We start from the raw sequence: 24,120 nt of genomic DNA on the forward strand, positions 1-24,120 counted from the left end.
TTGAAAAAGAAAAAATGTTTATTACCTTTTTTTGTTAATTCTTTTTCTATTATGTAAAACACATAGAGAGGTTCGTCTGTCTAAAAGATACTATATACATACATAATAATATTATGATTACATTAAAATCGGAAAAGAAATAATAATATATATGCATATATACATATATATATAACCTCACAGCAAGAAGGTCGATGGTTCGCTTCCAGGTCGGGAGGAAGTGTGTGCGACTTGTGACCTTTCTGTTTGAAGTTTGTAGTTTCTCCCTGTTTATTCCGGGCACTCCGGTTTCCTCCCACAGTCCAAAAACATACAGAGGTTTATTGGGAACTTGAGTATACTGTCCGTAGGTATGAGTGTGTCTGTGAATGGTTGTATATCTTTGTGTGCCCTGATATAGACTGGCGTCCTGCCCAGGGTGTCCCCTGGTTCCAGAACCCCCTCCCCCACGTCCCCCCATAAGAACCTTAAGCCTCGGACTGTCATTTTTCAACTGTGGGATCTGGTATTTAAGAGAAACACAAACATGAACGTGACAAACAAGTACAAAGGCGTCCAAGTTTACCAAAAAAAGCGACGCAGTCCAAGATGAAAGTCACTGATAAACCTCTTTGTAATATTTAATGATAAATGATTTTTATCGAGAGCGTCTGCTCCATCTTGCGCGCCGGACCCTACAGCGTTTCAAACACCTAAAGTTACATTTGTTATAGGTGATCCAAGAAGAACCAAACACATCCACACAGTTTTCTGTTGCAAAAGATTATTCTACACAGTTCTATGGTGAGAGAAAATACTTCTTCTATGGGCCTTGGCATAGATAGAAAATAGATGATGATCGATCTATTAGGCACTAAAAAAGTTACTAGAAATAAAGTAGTTTTGTGGGAGAGAGTACACGTTGAAAGAACACCATCCTAGTGAGATGTTTTCCTTGCATGTACAACTGGAAAAAGGCCAGTTTCAGACCCAGAGGGACAGATTGTGTTTCTGTGTTGACCTGTGGACGCCTCGGAGGGAAAGCGTGGGCCTCCTTGCTTCGTCTGGATCCTAGATAGAAAGTCTTATCTAGTGTAGGGTTCTGCAGAAGTTTTGGGTTTGCCCTGTTTGTGATGATACTGGGACCCACCACAAGAAATAGTAAATGAGTTGTATTTGTTACTCAGTCAATTCCCCCCTTTAAAGAGTCTTTCAAGACTCTAGAATGTACAAGATATTGAACTTTAGAGTTTAAGGAACTATATTTTATTGACTCTCGCGTGTTATATAATCCACATCGCTGAAAAGGTGTAAGAGCTCTGTTACGTAACTTCAAAAATTACTGCATGTACTTTTTTCGGCTGTGCCAATCGGAAACCCCGCTCAAGTCTCGCGATACTTGCCACGCAACCCCCGCTGGCAAACAGAGGCTTTATCTCGCGTTACCTGAGCGCTCGATGTCTCATTCCAACACGGTCAAGCCTGCTGGAGCAGCAACCCCTTCATCTGGAAACTTGAATTTGTACTAACATCACAGTTTTATTTATTTATTTTAAGTAACTGTGTTGCTAAGGAACCGTCGGTTTGAGACGAACTGAACTTCGATCAGTAAGAAGAAAAAGAAAAGGAAAAAAAAAAAAGCGTCGGCCGGTGGTGCTAACAAAGAAAAGCCTTTCTCTTGAGATAAGAATCCCCCAATACTCTCTTTAGTTATGAGTCATGTGGTCGTTGATACTCCACACGGTCTAGATCAGCAGGTAAGCGCTTTATATTTGTTGAAAAAGTTGAACTTGTACTTGGTTTTTCATGCGGAAACGGTCGGTTTCGATAGACGCCGGGGCTTTCTAAAATGGAGGTGATTTGTGTCGCCACCGACTCGGGTTGTGATGGCGGAGGGAAACGTAACTCGCTTTATAGCCCGTTATTTACCGAATAACTTGACTATAACCAGTTGTGTTAACCTTGTGACTCGTTACACACCCGGGTTTTTTGGCTAGAAGTGGGGATTTTTCGCCCTCGACGTGACGGTGCCGGCCGGTGCCAGGGCCGCTAAGCCCGGCTAATGTCGGGCCTTCTCGACCTGAAACGTGGCGCAGGAAAAAAATAGTTCCTCCGAGAGATACGTCGCGGTTATATTTTCAATATTTACACAACGCTTTCAGATGACACATCTATTCTTTAAAAGTTAACCATTCCTTGAAACTCCTTTTCAAATTATTTTGTTTTAGTACGTTTGGTAACTTTATGTACTTTTACCTAACATCGCCATTTTAGGTGATCTTTACGAATTGGCCTTTAAACAGTTTAATATAGTGATCATCCATTGTTTTTAATTTTTTTATTATATGATACGGTTGATGTCGTGGCCTATGAATAATTCAAAACCATCGTACCTTAATGGCTCATTGGAAAATATCGATACTTAGTATTTAGTACTTAAATATTAGTAGTTTTTAAAAAAAAGTATATTTACAACCACGCTTGTTCATCTTTGTGTTGCAATTCAACTTCCGGTCGCTAAAGGAACAGTAAAATCGCGCGATGACTGAGGACGAGAGGATACGGTTGACTCAAATTTTAGAGCTGATGTTTATACATATTTTGGTTTTCAAAACAAATTAAAGCAGTTACGACTTCATCAAGAGTCATGTGGTCTGTAAATTATTCAGCACCAGAGTTAAGTACTAGAGTAATACTAAAAATATATCCTTGTTACTACAGTATCGTGATGTGTACCTGTATGTCCAGATTCTTGCATGTACACACCCCTGGTTATTAGTGAAGGGTGAACCACAAAAGTTGTAAAATGGCGTCCAAATTATCGCAGTTGTTGTCTTATAAGTCCAGGCGTTTATACCAACCATGTGTTTTTTTTAATTTCCTCCTTTTTTGACAATAATTCTTTTATAATGTGTTCTCATCTTTGCATTCGTTTTGCAGCTCTCTGCCCTAGACTTGAACTCTGCTGACGGACAAGGCGGAGGAGCAGGCAGTAAGTCCTATATTTTAAATTATGCTGTTTTAAGTTGTTGAATTATTCACTTCCTGCTTTGGAAATGCCACCTCTTGATTGGCTGCTCCACTGTTTCACAACACAATCAGTTTTTTTTAACTTGTGATGAGTCGTTATATACCATCTATCGTTTGAGAAAACTAAAATGGTCAATGTAATGTTTTGTATTACATATTTTATGCTATTAGTTTCATTTTGAACATGAGCCTCAAACAGAAACTGTCATTTTATTGGAGTTCTTCAGTATGCAACTTCAACCTGAATTACGTCAGCAGGGCATATGCATTCATTTCCATAATGGCTGAAGAACTGAGAAGTTCAATTTTCCAGAAAGATGAAATGGACACGAAACAAGCTCGTCTTATGTTTTGTAAACAAATCCTCGTGCGCACTTTGGCATCCGTGATGAGTTTTCATGGCATTGAAATTACGTTTATCGCTCGGGGGAGCCAGAATAAACATGTTCAATATGTGGGCGGATCAGTCGGAAACTTTTATCGCCATTGTTTTTCAATGTTTAAAGAAACCAAAAGTAAAGTCCTCATATTTAAACTACAGATTGAGACTTAAAAATGGGTGCAGCTAATGTTACACTGCCTCCTCCTTTTATAAATCGCTTTTGTTATTATAAACCGGTTTGTTTTAAACTAGGTCTAAATGTTTTTCCCTCTTTCCCCAGGACGCTACATTCCACCTCATTTGAGGAATAAAGATGCTTCCAAAAATGGTAGGTTGCTTGAAATATCGCCGCCTAAGCTCAGGAACGCTAAGGATTGCTTGAAATCATACGTGCAAGCAGACTAACTGTGCCAAGGACAATTGCATCATTGAAACTTGATAATTGCTGGGTGGTATTGACAACATAAGTCACGGGTCACCAACCTTTTTGAAATGGGCAGATACTCCCAGGCCCCAAAAAGATCCAAAACGTTTTCAGTTCAATAATTTCTTGCATACATTTTGACCACGTCATGGCATTGGCCATAAGTCCTACTGTTATAACTCACAAGGTCCATTCCAGCTGCCCTTTGGCTACGATGGTGACCCATGATTTAAATGCACTCTAAATTAAGAAAAGCTTTTCTTAATTGGTACCAATTTTCTTCGCCAACTTTGCTCAATATGCACAGTTTGAATTAATTTAGGTTCTCTTGTGTATTTTCACACTTTTTTTGATTTGCTCTTTTTCTTGTTCCACAGCAGGAAATGCTTATTCCGCTGGTAGACAGTGTGGTTATTCAGTGGCTCCCATAAATCTCTGTAAGTCCCTTCTGTTTGCTTTCGCTGAGGCCAACTTGCATTTCTAGATGCATGAGATAGCCGTTTATACAGCAGCAAAGCCAATATTGAAGGGTTAGTGTAGACCAGCTTAGCTTAACTAGCTGTTGAACTCTCAAATGCAACTTGAGTTTTTATCTTGGAGAAATGCTTCCTTGTATTCATTTATTTTTACGTGCAAGTAAATGGCATCCCATGTGATGAATGGATTTTCTTCCTCCAATACAGTATATTCAAGCCCACATTTCACTTGCAATGCTACTCAAGTGCCCCCTAAGCAGTGCCCACAGCCGTGGCAGGCAGAGGGTGTTCAAAGAAACGGCATAAGCTATACCGCGGGATGGGATGACTCTAACACGGGTAACTATTAGAGTTCAGTGGAACCCAGCAGTAACACGGCATGAGTCAGTCGTTGCGGTTCAGTCTTTTTATAGCCTGCTTCCCTACCTTTGCTCAGGTTACCCAAGAGTGGCCTCTCAAGAGCTTGCCTTTCACCAAGCCTTCAGTGTGGGCTGGCGAGACAGATGTGGTATACAACTTTACGGCTCCATGCATGCCATGCTATCCACCCAGCGGCTTAGTAGAGTCACCTACAAGAATGTTTTTGTTAGAAAGCTTAAAAAATTGATTTGTAGTTTCTCTTCCTTCCAGTAAAGCAGTGAATAAAAGTTAAAGTGACTTTCAGTATTAAATATATCAAACCATTAACATTGGCAGCAGTGTCAATACTTCAAACTAGCCCATAACTAGATTAATCTGTTTGATTCTTGCATACTGTGCATCATTTTTTGCAGTTTGCCCTAAATTTGAGACACAAATGTTCTTGACTTACAACTATAGGCTTAAAGGAACCAAATAATCCCGCTCCAAGCCAAAATAACCAACATTTCTTCATTAGCTTGTTTTGTAATGGTGTGCACACGTTTCCTAATAACTCGTCTAACCTCGTGAGGTCATGGTTGGAAGCGAGACCAGCAGATAAACCACTAATGATTACTGCCAACTCGAATGTTGTGATGTAATTTAACGATTGCTGCTCTGCTCAATTGTTCTCAGTGGGTTGGTCTGTCAGACGGTTTATTTATCTACAAGCGACTTGGTGTATTTTGAGCTGTGTGAGGTGGCAGATCATGGAGACGTCTGTAGCAACCCCCCCCCCTTCATTTCCTGTGTTTTAGACAAATCACTCTTCCTGCTTTTGATGCAGTTGGTCAACAGTTTATTTTGCACCATCCAAGTGAATTTGGATTACGTGTCAAGAGGGTCCTTATTGGCTCTAAAATGGGGGATGAAGAATAGAATATTCTAAAGGATATTTGTCAGCTTCAAGCGACAGGAGGCTCAGCTGCAAATGACTGCCACGTGCAGACTTCCGTCACAACTGAATAAAAAGTTCACACTTACCACTTAACGTTTGCTGAAATGACTGAGCAACTCTAATGCTGCACATTTGCTTTGATTAACAAAGAATGTGGTAATAATGCAATGGTAAAGGTCTTCACTATAAGTGATTCTTTGCTAACCTTTTGTCTGCTCATCTTTGTCAAGATGCTGCTGGATGGGATGGTGGACGAAGCAATGGCTTTGTGAATGGTTACCACGACAATCGCACCAACGGCAGCTTTGCTGGGCGTGGACCCCCTCGAAACGATAGAGGTGTGCACAGTGCAGACTCTGGCTGTGAGGGTTGCACTTATTAAATTTAGGATTTAAAAATCAATCACTAAAAACAACGTCCATGTTAAGATACTTGAACCAGCTGTGCCCGGGGCTGAGTACTGAAACTCTTGTTCGACTGAAATGACTCACTCCATGAAATGCTTCAATGTAGGCTTTGGCACCTATGAAAACAAAGATGGAAACTGGGGAGGAGCTCCACGGGATCCTGCTTACAACAACTACGGGAACCGCTCCAAGTCCAACTTCTTCAATGACCGCGGCGGCAGTTCTTCAAGGGGAAGGTGAGTGCAAAGATGGCCAGATGGGTTCCTATGGTTCGGTTGGTAGGTTAGTACTAGTTTAATATCAAGGAAACGACAGTAAAACATTTTCAGTACTGAAATATTTACTTTATGGCGTCTTTTTCACAATTGATCTATGGAAGGATATCGAACTCTTAACCTTCACTACAACAAACTATGTTTCTGGATCGAACACGACAGTTTGACCCAATGACAACAAATTCTTGTCTTTTTTAATCTTTAAATTTTATTATCACGACATGTAGATCTGTCTTTTAAAAGATTAAAGTTTCCAAACTCCTTTACTATGATGTTTAATGTGAGCTATTTTAGTCCATCTTAGAAACTTCATTCATTCATTCGGTGCCTACCGCTTTATCCCGGGGACTTAGAAACTTTTGATGCGTTTAAGGTCTTCTACCGTTATTACCCTTTTAATACATTTGTTACTCAGGTATGAACGCGGAGGCTACTCCGGAGGCGGAAACTCTCGTTGGGCCGAGGAGAACCGAGAGGAAGACTGGTCTAAGCCCACCGCACCCAATGAGCGCCTGGAAAAGTGAGTTGATCGAAGGAAACTAAAATCTTGGATTTTTTTTTTAAACGCATTGTTTTAATTACAGCGAACTGTTCTCTGCGAGCAACACTGGAATCAATTTCGAGAAGTATGATGATATTCCAGTCGAGGCAACTGGAAACAACTGCCCTCCCCACATCGACACTGTAAGTCAAGTTCACCCAGATACAAATGAATATGTTTTTTGAGCCCAAGCTCATCTTGTAATGTGTTTGTAGTTCCACGACGTTGACATGGGGGAGATCGTCATGGGTAACATCGCACTGAGTCGCTACGATCGTCCCACGCCAGTCCAGAAGCACGCCATCCCAATCATCAAGTCCAAGAGGGACCTCATGGCCTGCGCCCAGACTGGTCAGTGGACTCGTCAGGCTTTGAGACAAACATTGGTCGACGTTCTCGAGGGCTAATCTCTCATCTTTGCAGGCTCTGGTAAGACCGCCGCTTTCCTGCTGCCGGTGCTGAGTCAGATCTACTGCGATGGTCCCGGAGATGCCCTCGCGGCTGCCAAGAACGGCGGACAGGTACTCGAGCGAGCGCCTGGTCTGTATGTGAACGGTGTTTCCAATTGTATGCGTCGTCTACTTAACAGGACAATGGGAGATATGGGCGTCGCAAACAGTATCCTCTTTCTCTGGTGCTGGCTCCCACCAGAGAGCTGGCCCTGCAGATCTACGACGAGGCACGGAAGGTAAGGACGTTCGGCCGCATGTGTGACATGGTGTGTTTTTTACTGTGCGGTGTATTTATTTCTCTCGTGTCGTGCAGTTTGCCTACCGCTCACGCGTGCGTCCCTGCGTGGTCTACGGCGGCGCCGATATCGGCCAGCAGATCCGAGAGCTGGAGAGAGGCTGCCACCTCCTCGTGGCCACTCCCGGCCGTCTGGTCGACATGATGGAGAGAGGCAAGATCGGCCTGGACTACTGCAAGTACGTTTAGTGATCATGGAGATGCAAACGTTCTCTTCTGCGTGACTTATGAGTTGTTGTTTTTTTATTTACCTCAGCTACCTGGTTCTGGATGAGGCTGATCGTATGTTGGACATGGGTTTCGAACCACAGATCAGACGCATTGTGGAGCAGGACACGATGCCCCCTAAAGGAGTCCGTCACACAATGATGTTCAGCGCTACCTTCCCCAAAGAAATTCAGGTTGGCGTTCATTTAAGCTACATGATTCATTATGACTAGCCTTGGAATCTGATTACTCTTTAGGGATTTAAATTTTTGACATGAGATGTTTTAAAAAGGTTTTTTAACTAACGTGCTTTTGTTCTTTTCCAGATCCTGGCCCGTGACTTCCTGGAGGACTACATCTTCCTGGCGGTCGGCCGTGTCGGCTCCACCTCGGAGAACATCACTCAGAAGGTGGTTTGGGTGGAGGACGGCGACAAGAGGTCCTTCCTTCTCGATCTCCTCAACGCTACCGGTAAGAACCGCCCACGAAATTTTGTCGCTCCACCCCATGACGGTCCTATCAGTCTCTCTTAACCCTCCATCTCGGGTCCGTCCGCTAACTGTTTGCATCTCAACAAACTGTCATGGCTAGTTGGAATGAGATCTCCCCCCGCGGGGCCGGTAGTGACATCTTGTTAATTGTGTGGCATGTGGTCTTGAAAATATCTGTGTACTGCGCTGGGCTTGCATTTACCGGCCGGTTTGGTTTTATCTTAGTTATTCCCAGTGATGTTGATGAAAGTGTGCCTGAGGCGTCAGAAAAGCCAGGTAAGTTGAACATTATCACTTTACTCTTGACCCAAAACCAGACACATCACATCCCCACCGCCTCATCCTGTTTGGTTGACCCCTCTGCTCAAATGCAGCCTCAGTTCCCCCTTTCCCCCCCACGAGGGTTTGAAGAATAGTTTCTGAGTTTTTAATCTACATTTAAATAAGTTGCCTAAGATGGTCACATAGTGGAAGTAAACTTTCTCACGTTTATTCACGGTGTAATTACAGAAATTCTCTATAGAAATGTTTTTTGTTTTAATATACATTTTGGATTCTTCACCGACTGATTAGAGATTGAACTGTGTCTATGGAAGTATCTGTGCCAGAAGAATATTTAAATGGTTGGATACAACTTTATGCCTAAAACAATATTTGAATAACGACCAAATTAAACGCATACATTTGTTTCTTCATTAAAACATCTACATTCTACTTTTTTTTTTTTTAAATTAATTTAGTTTGAATGAATGAAAAATTCTTAAGTTTCTGATTTTATTTTGAGTTTGATGTTCCACTTGCAATTCATCAATGAATAAATGTTACAGGTTCAATAATGAATCCATATCCTTGTAAATTCAATAATGTTGGCACTAATGGAACTACATTTTAGCATTAAAAGAAATGCAATTATTTGAAAAATGGTATGAATTAATAAACATAGAATTTGGGGTTGATTTTTGTTTTACTTCCAAGAAACTGAAATGGTAGACTTTTAATTTCATTTCGCATAATTCAATTAAACAAAATTAAAAAAATGTATATCTTGGTTTGAAATGTTAAACCATTCAATATACTCATGGCACTGATCTACTTCCTGCTAGAAGTTATTCTAGAATTCAAGGTTGTTTGTTTAGATCTTTCATATCCTGCAGTAAACTTTATTTAGATTTTATTTTTTATCAACGGTCATTTTCTGTTTCCCCTCCGTCTTTCTTGTACGCTCTGGTTCTGACGACCATTACTGACCCACTTGCTACACTTGTGCTCTTCAATCGGTCCTTTTGAAACCGATCATTATGGAGTAGAACCGGTTCAAGCTCGTCTTCTAATGGGCGTCAGTTCCGCCACGTCTCCATCTTTGACTTCATTTCTCGTCCTCATCCATGTCAGTGCCAGAGCTTCTTGTCGCTCCCGTCGCTCCTCCGGCGTCCTGAGTAAGTTGGCGTCTCTCCACAGGCAAGGACTCGCTCACGCTGGTGTTCGTGGAGACCAAGAAGGGCGCCGACGCGCTGGAGGACTTCCTGTACCGCGAGGGTTACGCCTGCACGAGCATCCACGGCGACCGATCCCAGAGGGACCGAGAAGAGGCTCTGCACCAGTTCCGCTCCGGACGCTGCCCCATCCTGGTGGCCACAGCTGTACGTGGTCACATCGGCCCGCGGACGTGTCCGGACGCTCACCTCTGTCTCTGCCCAGGTGGCCGCTCGAGGCCTGGACATCAGCAACGTGAAGCACGTGATCAACTTCGATCTGCCCAGCGACATCGAGGAATACGTCCACCGTATCGGCCGTACAGGACGTGTCGGAAACCTCGGTGAGCATCGCGACGTCGCCCGAGCTCCTCGGAGAACCCGCCTCTCACCGCTTTTTTGTCTTTCGCGAAGGTCTGGCCACGTCGTTCTTTAACGACAAAAACAGCAACATAACCAAAGATTTGCTGGACATTCTGGTGGAGGCCAAGCAGGAGGTTCCTTCCTGGCTTGAAGGTCTCGCCTACGAGCACCAGCACAAGAGCAACAGCCGCGGTCGCTCCAAGAGGTCAGTCTTCAGCTTGATGTCACTTCCTGTCGCGCCCTTGGCTCTTTTTGCCGCGTCAACACGCTTCTCTTATGGCACATTTGTGTTTGAACTCGTAATACACGGTTAAGTTTGAGACAGTTGGCAAACTTTTTTTGCATTTTAACATTTCCAAAAATAAGCTCTGCTGGGTTCTGTCAGAATTATTTTGGGGCTTACATTTCCTATTCCTTCAGAATAACCTGATATTAACAATGATATAAAATTAAAACATTTTATTTATATTAAATCTTTCCTTGTAGAATATGTGTAACGTTTTAATTCAAAGCGAAACCAAATGTCTCCTGAATAATTTCAGTTTTTCCGAACTTGTCTGACATTATTTCACCTTCAGGTTCTCGGGCGGTTTTGGTGCCAGAGACTACCGTCAAACACCCGGAGGCTTCGGCGGTGGAAGCGGCGGAAGCGGTGGAAGCCGCGGCGGTGGACGCAACCCCGGCGGCAACAGAGGATTCGGTGGAGGAGGTAAACGAACCTCTTCGTCTTTTATATCGTCGCTAAACACAGTTTCTAACCGGATCTTTTATCGCAGGCGGAGGATTCGGCGGAGGCAACTTCTACAGCGACGGTGGCTACGGAGGAAACTACAGCCACTCTGGAAGCGTGGACTGGTGGGGCAACTAGTCGCCGACGGAAGGGGGTTGCCCTGCCAACCCAAACGGAAACCACATGTTAACTTAAGCCAGACCATAACAACCCTTCCTGTGTAGCTTCACTGACACACAGTACATTACCAACCCTGGTTTTCTGCCACTTGCTTCTCTGTACACGGAAGCGCCGCACGCAGCCGAGGAGCGTCACCAGCGCCGGAGAGGAGCGACACTCAGAGTGAGCATGAATGCTGACACGCGTGTCCGATAGCAACCTCGGATTTTCCTTGTTTTGAAATCGTTTTGTTTCTTTTTCGTGGAAAACAAAACCAAGAGAAAAAAAAAAAACCTGAGGATCATTTGTATGTTAATGTACTGTGCCTTTTTGAATTTGAACAGGAAACCTGTATTTTCATTTCCCCCCCGAGACGATCTCCGCCAAGAGCTCCAAAAAAAAAAAAAAAAAACTTTTGTTTTTACTGTTATGTTTGGTGAAAACCATTAAAGCTTAGACTTAATCAAACCTTGGCAAACTCAGAGGTGTCGTGACTTCCATGTCGCGATTCCATTTGATCCTCAAATTTATCGCAGAAAACATCTCGTCGCCGTCCGTAGATTTTTTTTTTCCTTCGTCACCAACCGTTGACGGCGAGCGAACTCGTTTAAATCCTTCGGGGAACAGTTACATTTGTTTTGTTTTGCTCACTCTATCCTGGACCGGCTCCTTCTAAAGGAGGCCCGGGTCTCTGAAATAGCCATTCCTGAACACGGAAGTCATTAACTCGGTGCCAACTCTCGCTGAGGTGTAACCACAAGAATCCACGTTGACAGTGTTACGGCAGCTAGTTCCTGTGCTGGCGTCAGAAGTGGGCGGTGTTTTTTGTTTTTTACTTGAGAACTCTTCGGCGCAGGCGTGTGCTAAACATTTGGGGAAAACTTGAGTCAAGTTTTTTTTATTTATATTTGAATTTTTGTTTTCCTTGCGGAAATATGTATCAAAACAAAAAATGCCTGCCGTCTTGAAGAAAAAAAAGCGAGGTTGGCTGAATTAAAAAGGACCACGGCATCGGGGACTGGGGGGGCCGGAAAAGGCGCGAGGGCCCACTTTGGTATTCCACGCTTGCTAGTGTTTTGTTTTTTGGTCAAGGAGGAAGGTGAACTGAGTCGCAGGCTTCAATTTATTACGAACGTTTCCTCTTTTCAAGCTGCGTTTTCAAAGGGCACGACTCATCTCAGATCCGAGGTTTTTTTGTTTAGTTTTTTTTCTTTTCGTTCTTTTGATCATGTGCCGAACATGCGGCGCTCGAGCTAGCGGCGCGAAAACCGCCGCGTAGCTTCAGGAGAAGACGGGAGCATTTCACATCGGGCGTGTTGTGCCTTAAACTTTTATAAAGATTTGAAAACTAAACGCGGATGCACTGATCGTGTCGAGGACCTGAGGTCGGATGGTGCTACTTGATTTTAGGTGTGTAGACACTCGTCTGTCATCCACTTTACAGAAGTTATTTTTATTGCACTGTTACAACTCTGCTCGTTTAAGGGGTGAGGGCGGGGGGGGGGGCGGACATCATAGGGGGCGGGGGGGGGAGGGGGATGACGGGCGCAGCACAACCGTCGATTGAAACGCTTGAACCCTCCGAGAGATCAGACCTGGGTTCAAAGATTGATAATTGGGTTTTTAAAATGTCTAAAGTTAGGCCGAGCGTCTCGATGGGTAGCGAGCGAGAACATGCACATCCAGAGTTTTCTACGGTTCCTCTTCTGTGTCCTTACGCTTCCAAATACTGTGTATGAGGAGGTCAGGGGTTAAGGGGGGGGCGACGGGAAGAACGCAGCTTGTTTACAAAGGGGGAAAGGTTCTCAACGTTTCAACCAGGATTTATTTGGGACCAGGGGGATTTAGCAGTCAGGGGGGGGAATTTAGCCATTTGCACAGATTTCTAGATTCTACTTTTGCTGCTAGTTTTGTGTAATTTATTGAGCATTTTTGACAAATATTTATTTTTGTAAGCCTCAAAAGTGATTCTTTGAAAGTTTCAGAAACTTGACCAAAAGACAGTAACCGTAAAATAAAAAAACACTGGCACTTGAATGTTGAATGTCACCTGTGTGCGTGAAATTTATATATTTCGGGGTAGTGTGAGCTTTTTAATGTCGACGATACATATTGGACCCGGTGAAGCGATATAATACCCGCGGGTGTCTCCGGGGTCCTTCCTCAGGGGCCGCACGCGTCTCTACTCTCTCTCTCAAGATCGTTCCAATTGGATCACAAAATTTTTGAAATGGGGAAAAATTAAAAAAGAAAAATGGTAAAAAATAACTGCAAACATGCCAAGGTTTGGAACAAAAAAAAAGAAAAGCTGTCAGAGCAAATAATCCTCAGAGCATATCGACGCAGACGTGTTCTTCAACTGTGTGCATTTACTCTAATTTGATTCTTTCTCTCAGTGAATGTCTGGCTCGTGGCAATCCAAATGAAACATGTGGTTCACTTTATTCTCATCGTTGTATTTGACCTTTGACTCCGGGGCGGCGGGTTCCACACTCGACCCCGGAGCTGTTTAGACTTTAGATTTGCTTTTTTTTTTCTTTTCTTTCTTTTGTTGTATTAGCTTCTAGGCTCCTGCACGGCATGGGAAGTACTCAGCAGTGCAAATTGTATGGTTTTTATCAGAATAATAAAAAAATGTTTCAAATGCAAAAAAAAAAACCTGGAAAAGTTCCAGCATGTTTCCTGAAACTGTTTACTGTAGCTGTGCAGACGACGACCTGTAGCCGAGACGCGAGGCGGCGAGTGTCGACCGAAGACTGGTTTGGGTTGAACGTTGGGCTTCGTTTCTTTGATCGAAAAATATATAAAGATTTTCATTTGTAAATTATTACGACTCTTTGTTTCCGCACCACAGTCGCACACTCGCTGGGCTCCACACGGTTTTATTTAAACTACACAACAGCCTCGATCGAGACTAGTGGCTCGCACACATGTGCACTACACAATCGTCTCTCACACGGACACAACACAAGCAACACTCGCACAGACACGTGCACTACACAACCATTTTTCATTGACCCTATCTACACAACCATCTCACACAAATGCATGCACTACACGAGTACACAAACTACACAACCATCTCACACACAAACGACACAACCATCTCACACACAAACGACACAACCATCTCACACAGACACAAACTTCACAACAGTCTCACACACAAATGACACAACCATCTCTCACACATACTACACAACCATCTCACAGACACAAACTACACAACCATTTCTCACAAAGGCAAAAACTACACAACCATCTCTCACAGACACTAACTACACAACCATCTATCACACAGACACAAACTACACAACCATCTCTCACACACACAAACTACACAACCATCTCTCACAGACGCAAACGACACAACCATCTCTCACACACACAAACGACACAACCATCTCTCACACACACAAACGACACAACCATCTCTCACACACACAAACGACACAACCATCTCTCACACACAAACGACACAACCATCTCTCACAGACACAACCATCTCTCACACACACAAACGACACAACCATCTCTCATACACACAAACGACACAACCATCTCTCACACACACAAACGACACAACCATCTCTCACACACACAAACGACACAACCATCTCTCACAGACACAACCATCTCTCACAGACACAAACTACACAACCATCTCTCACACACAAACGACACAACCATCTCTCACAGACACAACCATCTCTCACAGACACAAACTACACAACCATCTCTCACACACACAAACGACACAACCATCTCTCACAGACACAAACGACACAACCATCTCTCACAGACACAAACGACAACCATCTCTCACAGACACAAACTACACAACCATCTCTCACACATACACAAACTACACAACAGTCTCTCACACAAACACAAACTACACAACAGTCTCTCACACAGACACAAACAACAATCATTTTTCACACAAACTACACAACCATCTCTCACGAAGACAAACTACACAACAGTATATGTTAGTGTTACATCTGACACTCGTGTAGGTTTCACCTCTGACACACATACACACACAATAAAGTTACCTCTGATACACACATGTAATATGTGTAACCTCTGACACACATACACACACAAAGTTACCTCTGATACACACATGTAATATGTGTAACCTCTGACACACACACGTAAAGTTTAACCTCTGACACACACACACAAGTAAAGTATAACCTTTGACACACACACACAAGTAAAGTATAACCTCTGACACACACACACACACACACGTAAAGTGTAACTTTTGACACACACACACAAGTAAAGTGTAACCTTTGACACACACACACACACGTAAAGTGTAACCTTTGACACACACACACAAGTGTAAATTGTGAGTCATCGATCATCATGTTCTTATAATCCATTAACATCTGCTTGTGATAACTTCATCAAGTTGTGCGTCGCTACGCTTGATCCACATCTTGTGTAATCCCAGCAAATGTCCTCATCATCCCTCCTGTCATCACTCCATCCTGTCATCACTCCATCCTGTCATCACTCCATCCTGCTCCAGGGATTTAAGCCATTAAGAGATGATTTGATGGTGATGATGAAGAGGAGGAGGAGGAAGAGGAGGATGAGGAGGAGGAGGAGGGGCAGCAACACATACTGTGCATCAGAGTCCAGGCTGCTGAGGGACCAGCAGGATGAACTCCGACCGGGACTCCAGGACTGAAGACACACATGGAGGCAGCAGCCAGGAAACATCTCCAGGTGAGCTTCATGGTCTTCATCTTCGTCATCCTCAGGTGCTTCTTCCTCTGCCACTCTTCATCTTGTCCTTCAGATCTCCGTTAATCCTGGCATGTCTCGCATGAGTGAGCACAGCAATGACAGTCGTCACGTTCGCTGGTGAGTTGTCTTCATCTGAGGTGGATTGTTCATGTCTGGTTCTTCATCATCATCGTCTTCATCATCATCATCTTCATCATCATCGTCTTCATCATCATCTTCATCATCATCGTCTTCATCATCATTATCATCATCATCGTCATCGTCTTCATCATCATCATCATCTTCATCATCATCGTCTTCATCATCATCTTCATCATCATCGTCTTCATCATCATTATCATCATCATCGTCATCGTCATCGTCTTCATCATCATCATCTTCATCATCATCGTCTTCATCATCATTATCATCGTCATCGTCTTCATCATCATCTTCATCAGCATAGTCGTCGTCGTAGTCTTCATCATCATCCTCATCATCTTCATTATCAACATCATCCTCATCATCTTCATCATCATCATCATCATCCTCATCATCTTCATCATCATCATCATCATCCTCATCATCTTCATTATCAACATCATCCTCATCATCTTCATCATCATCATCATCCTCATCATCTTCATTATCAACATCATCCTCATCATCTTCATCATCATCGTCTTCATCATCATTATCATCATCATCGTCATCCTCATCATCTTCATCATCATCTTCATCATCATCGTCTTCATCATCATTATCCTCATCATCGTCATCGTCTTCATCATCATCTTCATCTTCATCATCATCATCATCATCATCATCCTCATCATCTTCATTATCAACATCATCCTCATCATCTTCATCATCATCGTCTTCATCATCATTATCATCATCATCGTCATCGTCATCGTCTTCATCATCATCTTCATCAGCATAGTTGTTGTCGTAGTCTTCATCATCATCCTCATCATCTTCATTATCAACATCATCCTCATCATCTTCATCATCATCATCATCATCCTCATCATCTTCATTATCAACATCATCCTCATCATCTTCATCATCATCACCATCATCCTCATCATCTTCATCATCATCATCATCCTCATCTTCTTCATCAATGTAATCCAGGTTCACTGTTATCAGACTGAAAGGCCCAGAACTCGTAGCTAATCTCTGCCTTATCATGATCATCTTCATCATCATCTTCAACACCATCATTACCATCATCTTCATCATCATCATCATCATTATCTTCATTATCAACATCATCATCATCATCTTCGACATCGTCGTCGTCGTTGTCATCAACACCATCATCATCATCATCTTCAGCTTTATAATCATCATCATCCTCATCTTCATCATCGTTGTCATCATCAACACCATCATCATCATCATCTTCAGCTTTATCATCATCGTCGTCGTCGTCATCATCTTCACCATCAACACTATCGTCATCTTCATCATCGTCATCTTCATTATCATCATCATCATCATCCTCTTCATCATAATTATCATCCTCATCCTCATCATCTACATCATCCTCTTCATCATAATCCTCATCCTCATCATCTACATCGTCATCAACACCATCATCTTCATCATCATCTTCACCATCTTCTTCATCCCCAACATCTTTATCATTATCATCTTCTTTATCATCCTCATCATCATCACCATCATCACCATCATCTGCATTATCATCATCATCGTCGTCGTTGTCGCCGTCAACACCATCATCCTCATCTTCATCATCATCATCATCAGATGTCTAAGCAGCATGGACCTCTACATCAAAGGGATGTTATACAGTGTCTGTCCATTTCCAGTCTGGCAGATCAGTACAAGTACCTCAAAGTCAGTTTGGAGATGATGCTGCTGGATCTAACAGATCCGTTTGTAGCCCAAGCTACCCTCATCATGGTCACAGGGAGAAAGTGGACCTCAGTGTCTGCAACAGATCAAGCTAAGGCTGTACTTTAGACACAAGGACATCGTGATGTCAGGAGAGCAGGAGGGGAGGAGTGGTACTGGCCTTGGCACCAGTACACCAGACAGCTAGGCAAAACTCTCGCGACTGTGATGCAGGGATTTAATGGTGAACCCTCTGAAGGTTTTGTGGGCCACTCAGCAAAACACCTAAGAAGGAGGGCGCTCACTTAACATCCAGTCTTACCCAACAGATATGACAATATGATCTTATTTTGTGTTTTTCCTTCTCTTTTTAAATACTTTTTATTTAGTTTTACTTCACAATGATATTTAAAAATGATCCTTGAATATATCTTTTTTGGGGGGAAACCATTTGAACCTTCCTTCTCCACATTCGTTCAGACTAGAACTTGAAGTGACCGTAAACTGGATCTTCTCCCTGCAGTGTCCTTGCTGTGTCTGCTGCCGGCGGCGGCGGCTCCGGCCCGGTGGGCCTGTGTCCGGGCCTGCCCTCCGTCCTGCTCCTGCACCCAGGAGAAGAGCTGCAGCGTCCTGTGTGACCGCTCCAGTCTGGCCGAGCTGCCCAGGGAGTTCCCCTGCGAGGCCTCGGCCATCAACCTGGACAAGAACCGGCTCAAGTTCTTGTCGGAGCGGGCCTTCGGGACCCTGCCCTCCCTCAAGTCTCTGTCCCTGGGCCACAACAACATCTCCTTCATCACGCCCGGAGCCTTCAAGGTGTGACCCCTGGACAAGTATCTTAGTTCCCACTGACTTTAACCCCCCTTTACTCTCAGGGTCTCTCGAACCTGGTGGAGCTGAGTATGGCGCACAACGAGTACATCAGCTACCTTCATACCCGGACCTTCACAGGCCTGAAGAAGCTGGTGCGCCTGGACGTGGCCGACTGCAACCTCTTCAACATTCCCGACCGCATCTTCATTGAGCAGACGGCCCTGAAGGAGCTGTTCTGCTTCCAGAACAACTTCCGCAGGATTCCAGGGGCCATCAGGGGGATGGAGAACCTGACCCACATCTACCTGGAGAGGAACAAGATCGAGGCGGTGGCCTACAACTCCCTGCTGGGACTCGGCAACCTCAAGTAAGTCAACAGGGTCCGCGTAAAAAAAAAAAATCTCTTCTCCTCTTGGGGTTGTGTAAGAATCTGTCGATATATCATGATACTGTAGTAACAAGTATATATGTGTAGTATTGTCGAGTACTTTACAGACCACATGACTCTTGACGAAGTCGTAACTTCTTTAATTTGTTTTGGAACCAAAATATGTCCAAACATCAGCTTTAAAAGCTGCTGGAGACGACTGTATCCTCTCGTCCTCAGTGTTAACGGTGCTTTGCCGGAATTCCTTGTTCCTTTAGGTGTAGAGGACGTATAGAGTGCTGCTATCTAGTGGCCAGAAGTTTAATTACAACCCAAAAATGAACAAAAAACGAGTCAATTTGGAATTCAGAACCAGATAAGGTTAGCCTAAGCTAACGCTAGATGTAGCTAACAAGCTTTAGCAATTTTTTGGGGGACTCCCCACCAAAAATGACTTGAGTTCTCCACTCCACCTTTAGGTACCTGAACCTTCAGGACAACCGCATCAACGTGATCCACGACCAGTCCTTCCAGGACCTGCTGCGTCTGGAGAACTTCTACCTCAACGACAACTTTTTGACGGATCTCCCCCGGCTTGCCTTCAAGGGTCTCACCTGTCTCAAGATGCTGAACCTGGGAGGGAATCTGCTCACCAACGTGTCCAAGACCTGGTTCAGCGACTCCACGGAGCTGGAGGTCCTGTACCTGGACCGGAATCAGCTGCTGAACATCGAGGAGGGGACGTTCGAGAACCTGACGAGCCTGATCACGCTGCACCTCAACAGCAACAACCTCACGACGCTCCCTCTGCCGGTGTTTCAGCCCATCTACTTCCTGGGTCGCCTCTACCTCTTCAAGAACCCCTGGCAGTGCGACTGCTCCCTGGAGTGGCTCAAAGACTGGATGGAGTCCTACAACCTGGTGAGGGACATCCCCTGCGCTTCCCCTTCTTCGGTGGCAGGGATGGATCTCGGCGAAGTGGTGTTCGCCAAAGTGAACGGCACCTGTCTGGACCCGGGGGAGCTGAACCTGACGACCGTCTCCACTGAGGTCCTCAGCACCACGGAGAACCGCTTCAACAGCCTAGTCTCCAAACTGCTCCAGCAGGAGCTCAGGGAGGAGATGGGGAACGGGACCGAGGGCCTCCGCAATGGGACGATGGCAGAGGCCGAGGGCCAACTCTCTGCTGTGGCCGGAGACCAAAAGTTCTCAGAATGCCAACTTCTCACGTGCTTGATCCTGGCCTGGCTTCTCGACATTATGAACGAGTGAGATTATACGAGGACGGAGATGGATACGAAAAGACTTGAGCTCGTTGTCTGAGAACTCGTCCTCCATTGGGATTATCTTCAGATTGATGGCTCTTAAAGCGCCACTACGTGAGTTCAACCTACTCGTTTTTAGCTCCCCACAGTGTTAGAACAGTGTAATTACACCTTCGTTCGCATATCTTTTTCCTAGAAAGAGAAAACGGCTCTCGTTGGGTCGGCTTCATGGTCTTGGAAAGCGAGTCGTGGTTCCGTTTCAGGCCGACCTGATGGAGTTCACGAAGAGCTTTTAACAAAACACTTGGAGACAATGCTGCCAAAACTACGCCATAGATGTTTCAGTGAACGTTGCTTCTTGTGCTGGTCGACATAGTTTTGTGAATCTTACGACGACCGAATCATCTTTCGTTTAACAACTGATCTCGGAGATGTTGGGACGACGATTAAGACCAGAGCGATCGATCGCTAGCGGTTAGCGTTGCTAGCTACGTAAGTGACCATATTTATTTTAGTGAAATTAAATGAAGAAACTTGATCGACGAGCTTTAAAACTTGTTTTTTATCGACCTCTATTGAAGGACTGTCGCACTTTGAACCAGCTGTTTCTGTTGTAACATGAAGGCGCGTCAGAGTAGCTCGGTTAGCGTCCATTTTATTTTTCTATCGAGCGCCAAAAGACTTCGGACTGTGGATCTTTGTAAAACCTGTCGTTGCGTCATTACTCTTGTGCTGTCATTACTTTGAGTATTTATATCTTGAGTCGAGCAGATGTCGACGCTGCTCATTTTTCATTCAACGGGAAAAGTCGGGTTTTCAGCGTAAATACATTAATCTTCTTACGCGGCGATGTAATGGACGGACTTTGTACGCGCTTCGCCTATGTAAGGATCTGCTTCGCGGACCCCAGTCGGGTGTTACGGCCATATGTGTCGCCGGTGTGTGTGGGGGGGGGGGTTATCTTTAATGCTCAGTGTTAGCGGTTAGCTACGATGCTGTGAGACATCCCCTGATTAAAAGGTCTGTTATTTATTTTTGTATGAATAAAAAACGATGTACACGATGAGACAGTCCAGGATCGTTGCAGCCGGGCCGGAGTCAGTTGACCCACTTTGCCGGTGAACTCCAGTTAATCTGTGCGCAGTGTGACCCGCTAATGTGGGATTAGTTTTTACACAACTGGAGAGACTGCGACTCATCTCCATCATCTTATCATCACCATCCACCGCAACGACTTCGACGCCTTTTCTCTTCTCGACCTGTTGTAGCCAATCACGAGCGGTGACCCCCCCAGGGGTGAAAGTACTGCTGTTTGTACGTCTATGATGATTTCACTAAATCTCTCGACGGCGCAGATGTGCGTTTGTTTTGTAACACTTCAGCCGATCTCAATCTTCTCGGCAGCAGCTAAGCCTTTGTTGCATCCATTTATTTTTCTCGGTTTTGGACGTCGATAAAGCTCTTTGGAGACGATTCCATAGCAAAGGTCAGATAGTCAGAAGATTATCTGTAAAATATCCGCGTGGAGTCAAAACCTTCGCTTCTGGGGTTTGAGCCGCTACGAAATCCAAAGGTTCTACATCAACATACGTCAGCGTGACTGGACAAGGTTCTGGATCAATGCAGAAATTTGTGATTAAAAAATTAGAGGATTAAGTATATATAAATATATTATTTAAGTTATGTATTGGCAAGAATCTGGCGAAACAATCCGATATATTGTGATACTGTAGTATCAAGGATATATTTGTAGTATTGTCCAAGTACTTGACTCTGGTGTTGCAGAATTTACAGACCACATGACTCTTGACGAAGTCGTAACTACTTTTATTTGTTTTTAAACTAAAATATGTCCAAACATCAGCTTTAAAAGCTGCTGGTGTCGACTGTATCCTCTCGTCCTCAGTATTGACGGTATTTTGCAGGATTTCTTTGTTTCTTTAGCTGCGGAGGATGTAAATACTGCTTCCATCTAGAAGCCAGAAGTTTAATTGCAACACAAAAATGAACAAACGATGTGAATAATAACATGCATATTAATTGTAAATAAAAATAAATCGAATTATTTTATTTTATAAAAACACTTTATTTAAATATAAACCATTCAATAATTATGATAAAATATATAATGTGCTTTAATTAATACTTTTTTGACAATATAGAGCACTAACCCTTGTGTCTTTATTTAAGTGTGTTGATATTTTCTTATCCTCTGTATCCTCTCGTCCTCAGTAATCACCCCCTGATCTCACAGGATTTCCTTTTTCCTTTATCTGCACAGGACATAATGACTGCTGCCATCTAGTGGCCGGAAGTTTAATAGAAACACAAAAATGTAATTAAAAAATGGAAAAAAATCGAATGATATTTTATACACACTTTATTAAAATACAAACCATAAAGTAACTATGATAAACCAAAACCAAAATAAAATCGATAGGGTTGTTTAATATCGATGAGTATAAAAAAGAAAAAATGTAATATTTAAGTGTATCGGTATTTTCTTATGACCCTACTTATAAGTATATTTGGTATATTTTTGTTTTACTGTTCATTGAGCAGTGGCAAGAAAAATGTGATTAAATATTTTAGTTTTTTTAAGTGCATACCTGTGAGTGTTAGACTACATTTGCCTAAATTTGAGATCTGTGTGCGACTTGTTGGATGTTCTCTCCCTGATGTAACCTTCTAACTAAAAGACTTCATTGCACTTGACCCTGTAGAAGAAAAAACAAGTTCACAGGATCCTGGTTTAACAGCGAAACAAATGTCTGTGGTCACGGAAAGATGAAGTCCTTCGCTGAAGTATGACCGGAGAAGAGACTTGTGGGTCTTCAAGTGCGTTTGTGTTACGACACTTGACCCGTCCTGGACTAAACTCTGTCCTTCTGTGTTGTTTTCATTTCTTTTTTAGAAAATCCCGACAGGAACCCGGTCGTCCCGACTCGACCGGAGTCTGTTAATGGTATGAGGTTACACAACAGGCGCAAAAACACACTGTGTGCGCGGTCTAATCGCACACTCATTCTGATTGGAACGTTAAAAGGCAACAGGTCAGACGGGGTCGCGTCACCTGTTCACGCCGGGACGAACACGCCGTGTATCTGGGTCGATTGGAAAAACTCTTTCGGATGAAGGTCAAGGGCGACGTTGAAGGTCAAACGCTGGCGAAGTGGTGTCCTCGTTTAGAGCCGCTAGTTGTGTAGTAGTGTGAGGGACTGGAGTTGTGCGACTGACCTGTGAGAGTTTTTTCACTGTAGAACTGATGATGCGAGAAGTTCACTGACAATAACAAGAAACTTGAAAATCAATAAACCTTATTTTATAGTTTATATGTAACCTTAAATTATAGTTTGAATTCAAACTTCACTCATTTTCTACTCGTGTCGATTAAGGGTTGGGATTATTTTCGGAGTAATCTGTTCTATTTTAGATTTCAGTCTAGACAGCAGTAGCTCTCGCAGTGTTTTCTGTCTGTATAGCATGTTAGCCTTTTAGCTTCTGCTACAAACAAACTTAAAATACAGAATTATTAGTTTTTTAATTATTTTTATTATTTAACTATATCTCATGTCGAGGCTTCAATACAAGACTGACGTTCCAGACGAGCAGTTATGGAGGTATTTGGATGTTTTTAAGTGTCTTTTTGGACGAAGATGAAGACTATTGAGCTGTAGTCGCTACATTAAAATGAACAAACATTTTTGTCTATAACTCTAAAAAAGAATCAAGAAGTACTGATCCAAAGTTTTACTGACTGACCTCAAACCGATTATATGTGATACACGAAACTCTAAAATCCCTCAAAATGTCAGACTTTATTATACATTATGTTTTATAGTCCGTAAAATATGGTACTCGGCGGGCTGGATTCGGCCCATGGGCCTCGTGTTTTTCGGTTACATGGTCTCTGGATTCTCAAGAAAAAGTCGGCAAAGTGTTGAAGTAAAGATTGGCTTCTTTTAAGGATCGTGTTATTTCAGGGTCACGGTGACGCAAGGGCCAGAAAACAAATGTGTGTTGTGGTATCCCTTGTGTCGTCTCTGGGTCAAGATGTACGACCTCCATCGTTGCACATGTATTAATGGA

At 43.4% G+C, this 24,120-nt stretch overlaps 2 protein-coding genes across 6 annotated transcripts; both read left to right on the forward strand.

Annotated features, from left to right (window-relative positions):
• Window positions 1-1,434: 1,434 nt before the first annotated feature.
• On the forward strand, window positions 1,435-12,988 carry ddx3xa (DEAD-box helicase 3 X-linked a). Of its 5 annotated transcripts, XM_087804913.1 has the most exons (22): window positions 1,435-1,736; window positions 2,920-2,971; window positions 3,672-3,719; window positions 4,193-4,252; window positions 4,499-4,630; window positions 4,728-4,799; window positions 5,819-5,926; window positions 6,102-6,231; window positions 6,686-6,790; window positions 6,855-6,954; window positions 7,027-7,162; window positions 7,235-7,332; window positions 7,401-7,499; window positions 7,577-7,737; window positions 7,815-7,959; window positions 8,092-8,236; window positions 8,482-8,532; window positions 9,715-9,896; window positions 9,955-10,072; window positions 10,143-10,296; window positions 10,670-10,800; window positions 10,868-12,988. In XM_087804913.1, exons 1-22 carry the CDS (start codon window positions 1,692-1,694, stop codon window positions 10,957-10,959), a joined length of 2,364 nt encoding a protein of 787 aa, XP_087661039.1. In that variant the 5' UTR covers window positions 1,435-1,691; the 3' UTR covers window positions 10,960-12,988. The 5 variants fall into 5 exon arrangements, with proteins under 5 accessions (XP_087661039.1, XP_087661036.1, XP_087661037.1 ...); XM_087804910.1 differs by lacking the exons at window positions 4,499-4,630; window positions 4,728-4,799 and having other exon boundaries at window positions 1,436-1,736; XM_087804911.1 differs by lacking the exons at window positions 4,499-4,630; window positions 4,728-4,799; window positions 8,482-8,532 and having other exon boundaries at window positions 1,436-1,736.
• A 2,808-nt stretch (window positions 12,989-15,796) lies between these two features.
• Window positions 15,797-20,038, forward strand: nyx (nyctalopin). Its single transcript, XM_087804915.1, has 4 exons — window positions 15,797-15,864; window positions 18,113-18,402; window positions 18,462-18,766; window positions 19,246-20,038. Exons 1-4 carry the CDS (start codon window positions 15,843-15,845, stop codon window positions 20,036-20,038), a joined length of 1,410 nt encoding a protein of 469 aa, XP_087661041.1. The 5' UTR covers window positions 15,797-15,842.
• Window positions 20,039-24,120: the final 4,082 nt, after the last annotated feature.

This window comes from Callionymus lyra, chromosome 12, assembly GCF_982586985.1.
Source record: "Callionymus lyra chromosome 12, fCalLyr1.hap1.1, whole genome shotgun sequence".
Taxonomy (NCBI): Eukaryota; Metazoa; Chordata; class Actinopteri; order Syngnathiformes; family Callionymidae; genus Callionymus; species Callionymus lyra.

Bases quoted from the DNA above. Each gene is read 5' to 3' on its own strand.
- nyx (XM_087804915.1), top strand. From the start codon at position 15,843: ATGACAGTCGTCACGTTCGCTG. The intron at 18,403-18,461 runs GTGTGACCCCTG...CTTTACTCTCAG, and splicing joins TCACGCCCGGAGCCTTCAAG to GGTCTCTCGAACCTGGTGGA. The intron at 18,767-19,245 runs GTAAGTCAACAG...CTCCACCTTTAG, and splicing joins CTGGGACTCGGCAACCTCAA to GTACCTGAACCTTCAGGACA.
- ddx3xa (XM_087804913.1), top strand. From the start codon at position 1,692: ATGAGTCATGTGGTCGTTGATACTCCACACGGTCTAGATCAGCAG. The intron at 6,955-7,026 runs GTAAGTCAAGTT...ATGTGTTTGTAG, and splicing joins GCCCTCCCCACATCGACACT to TTCCACGACGTTGACATGGG. The intron at 7,163-7,234 runs GTCAGTGGACTC...TCATCTTTGCAG, and splicing joins CATGGCCTGCGCCCAGACTG to GCTCTGGTAAGACCGCCGCT.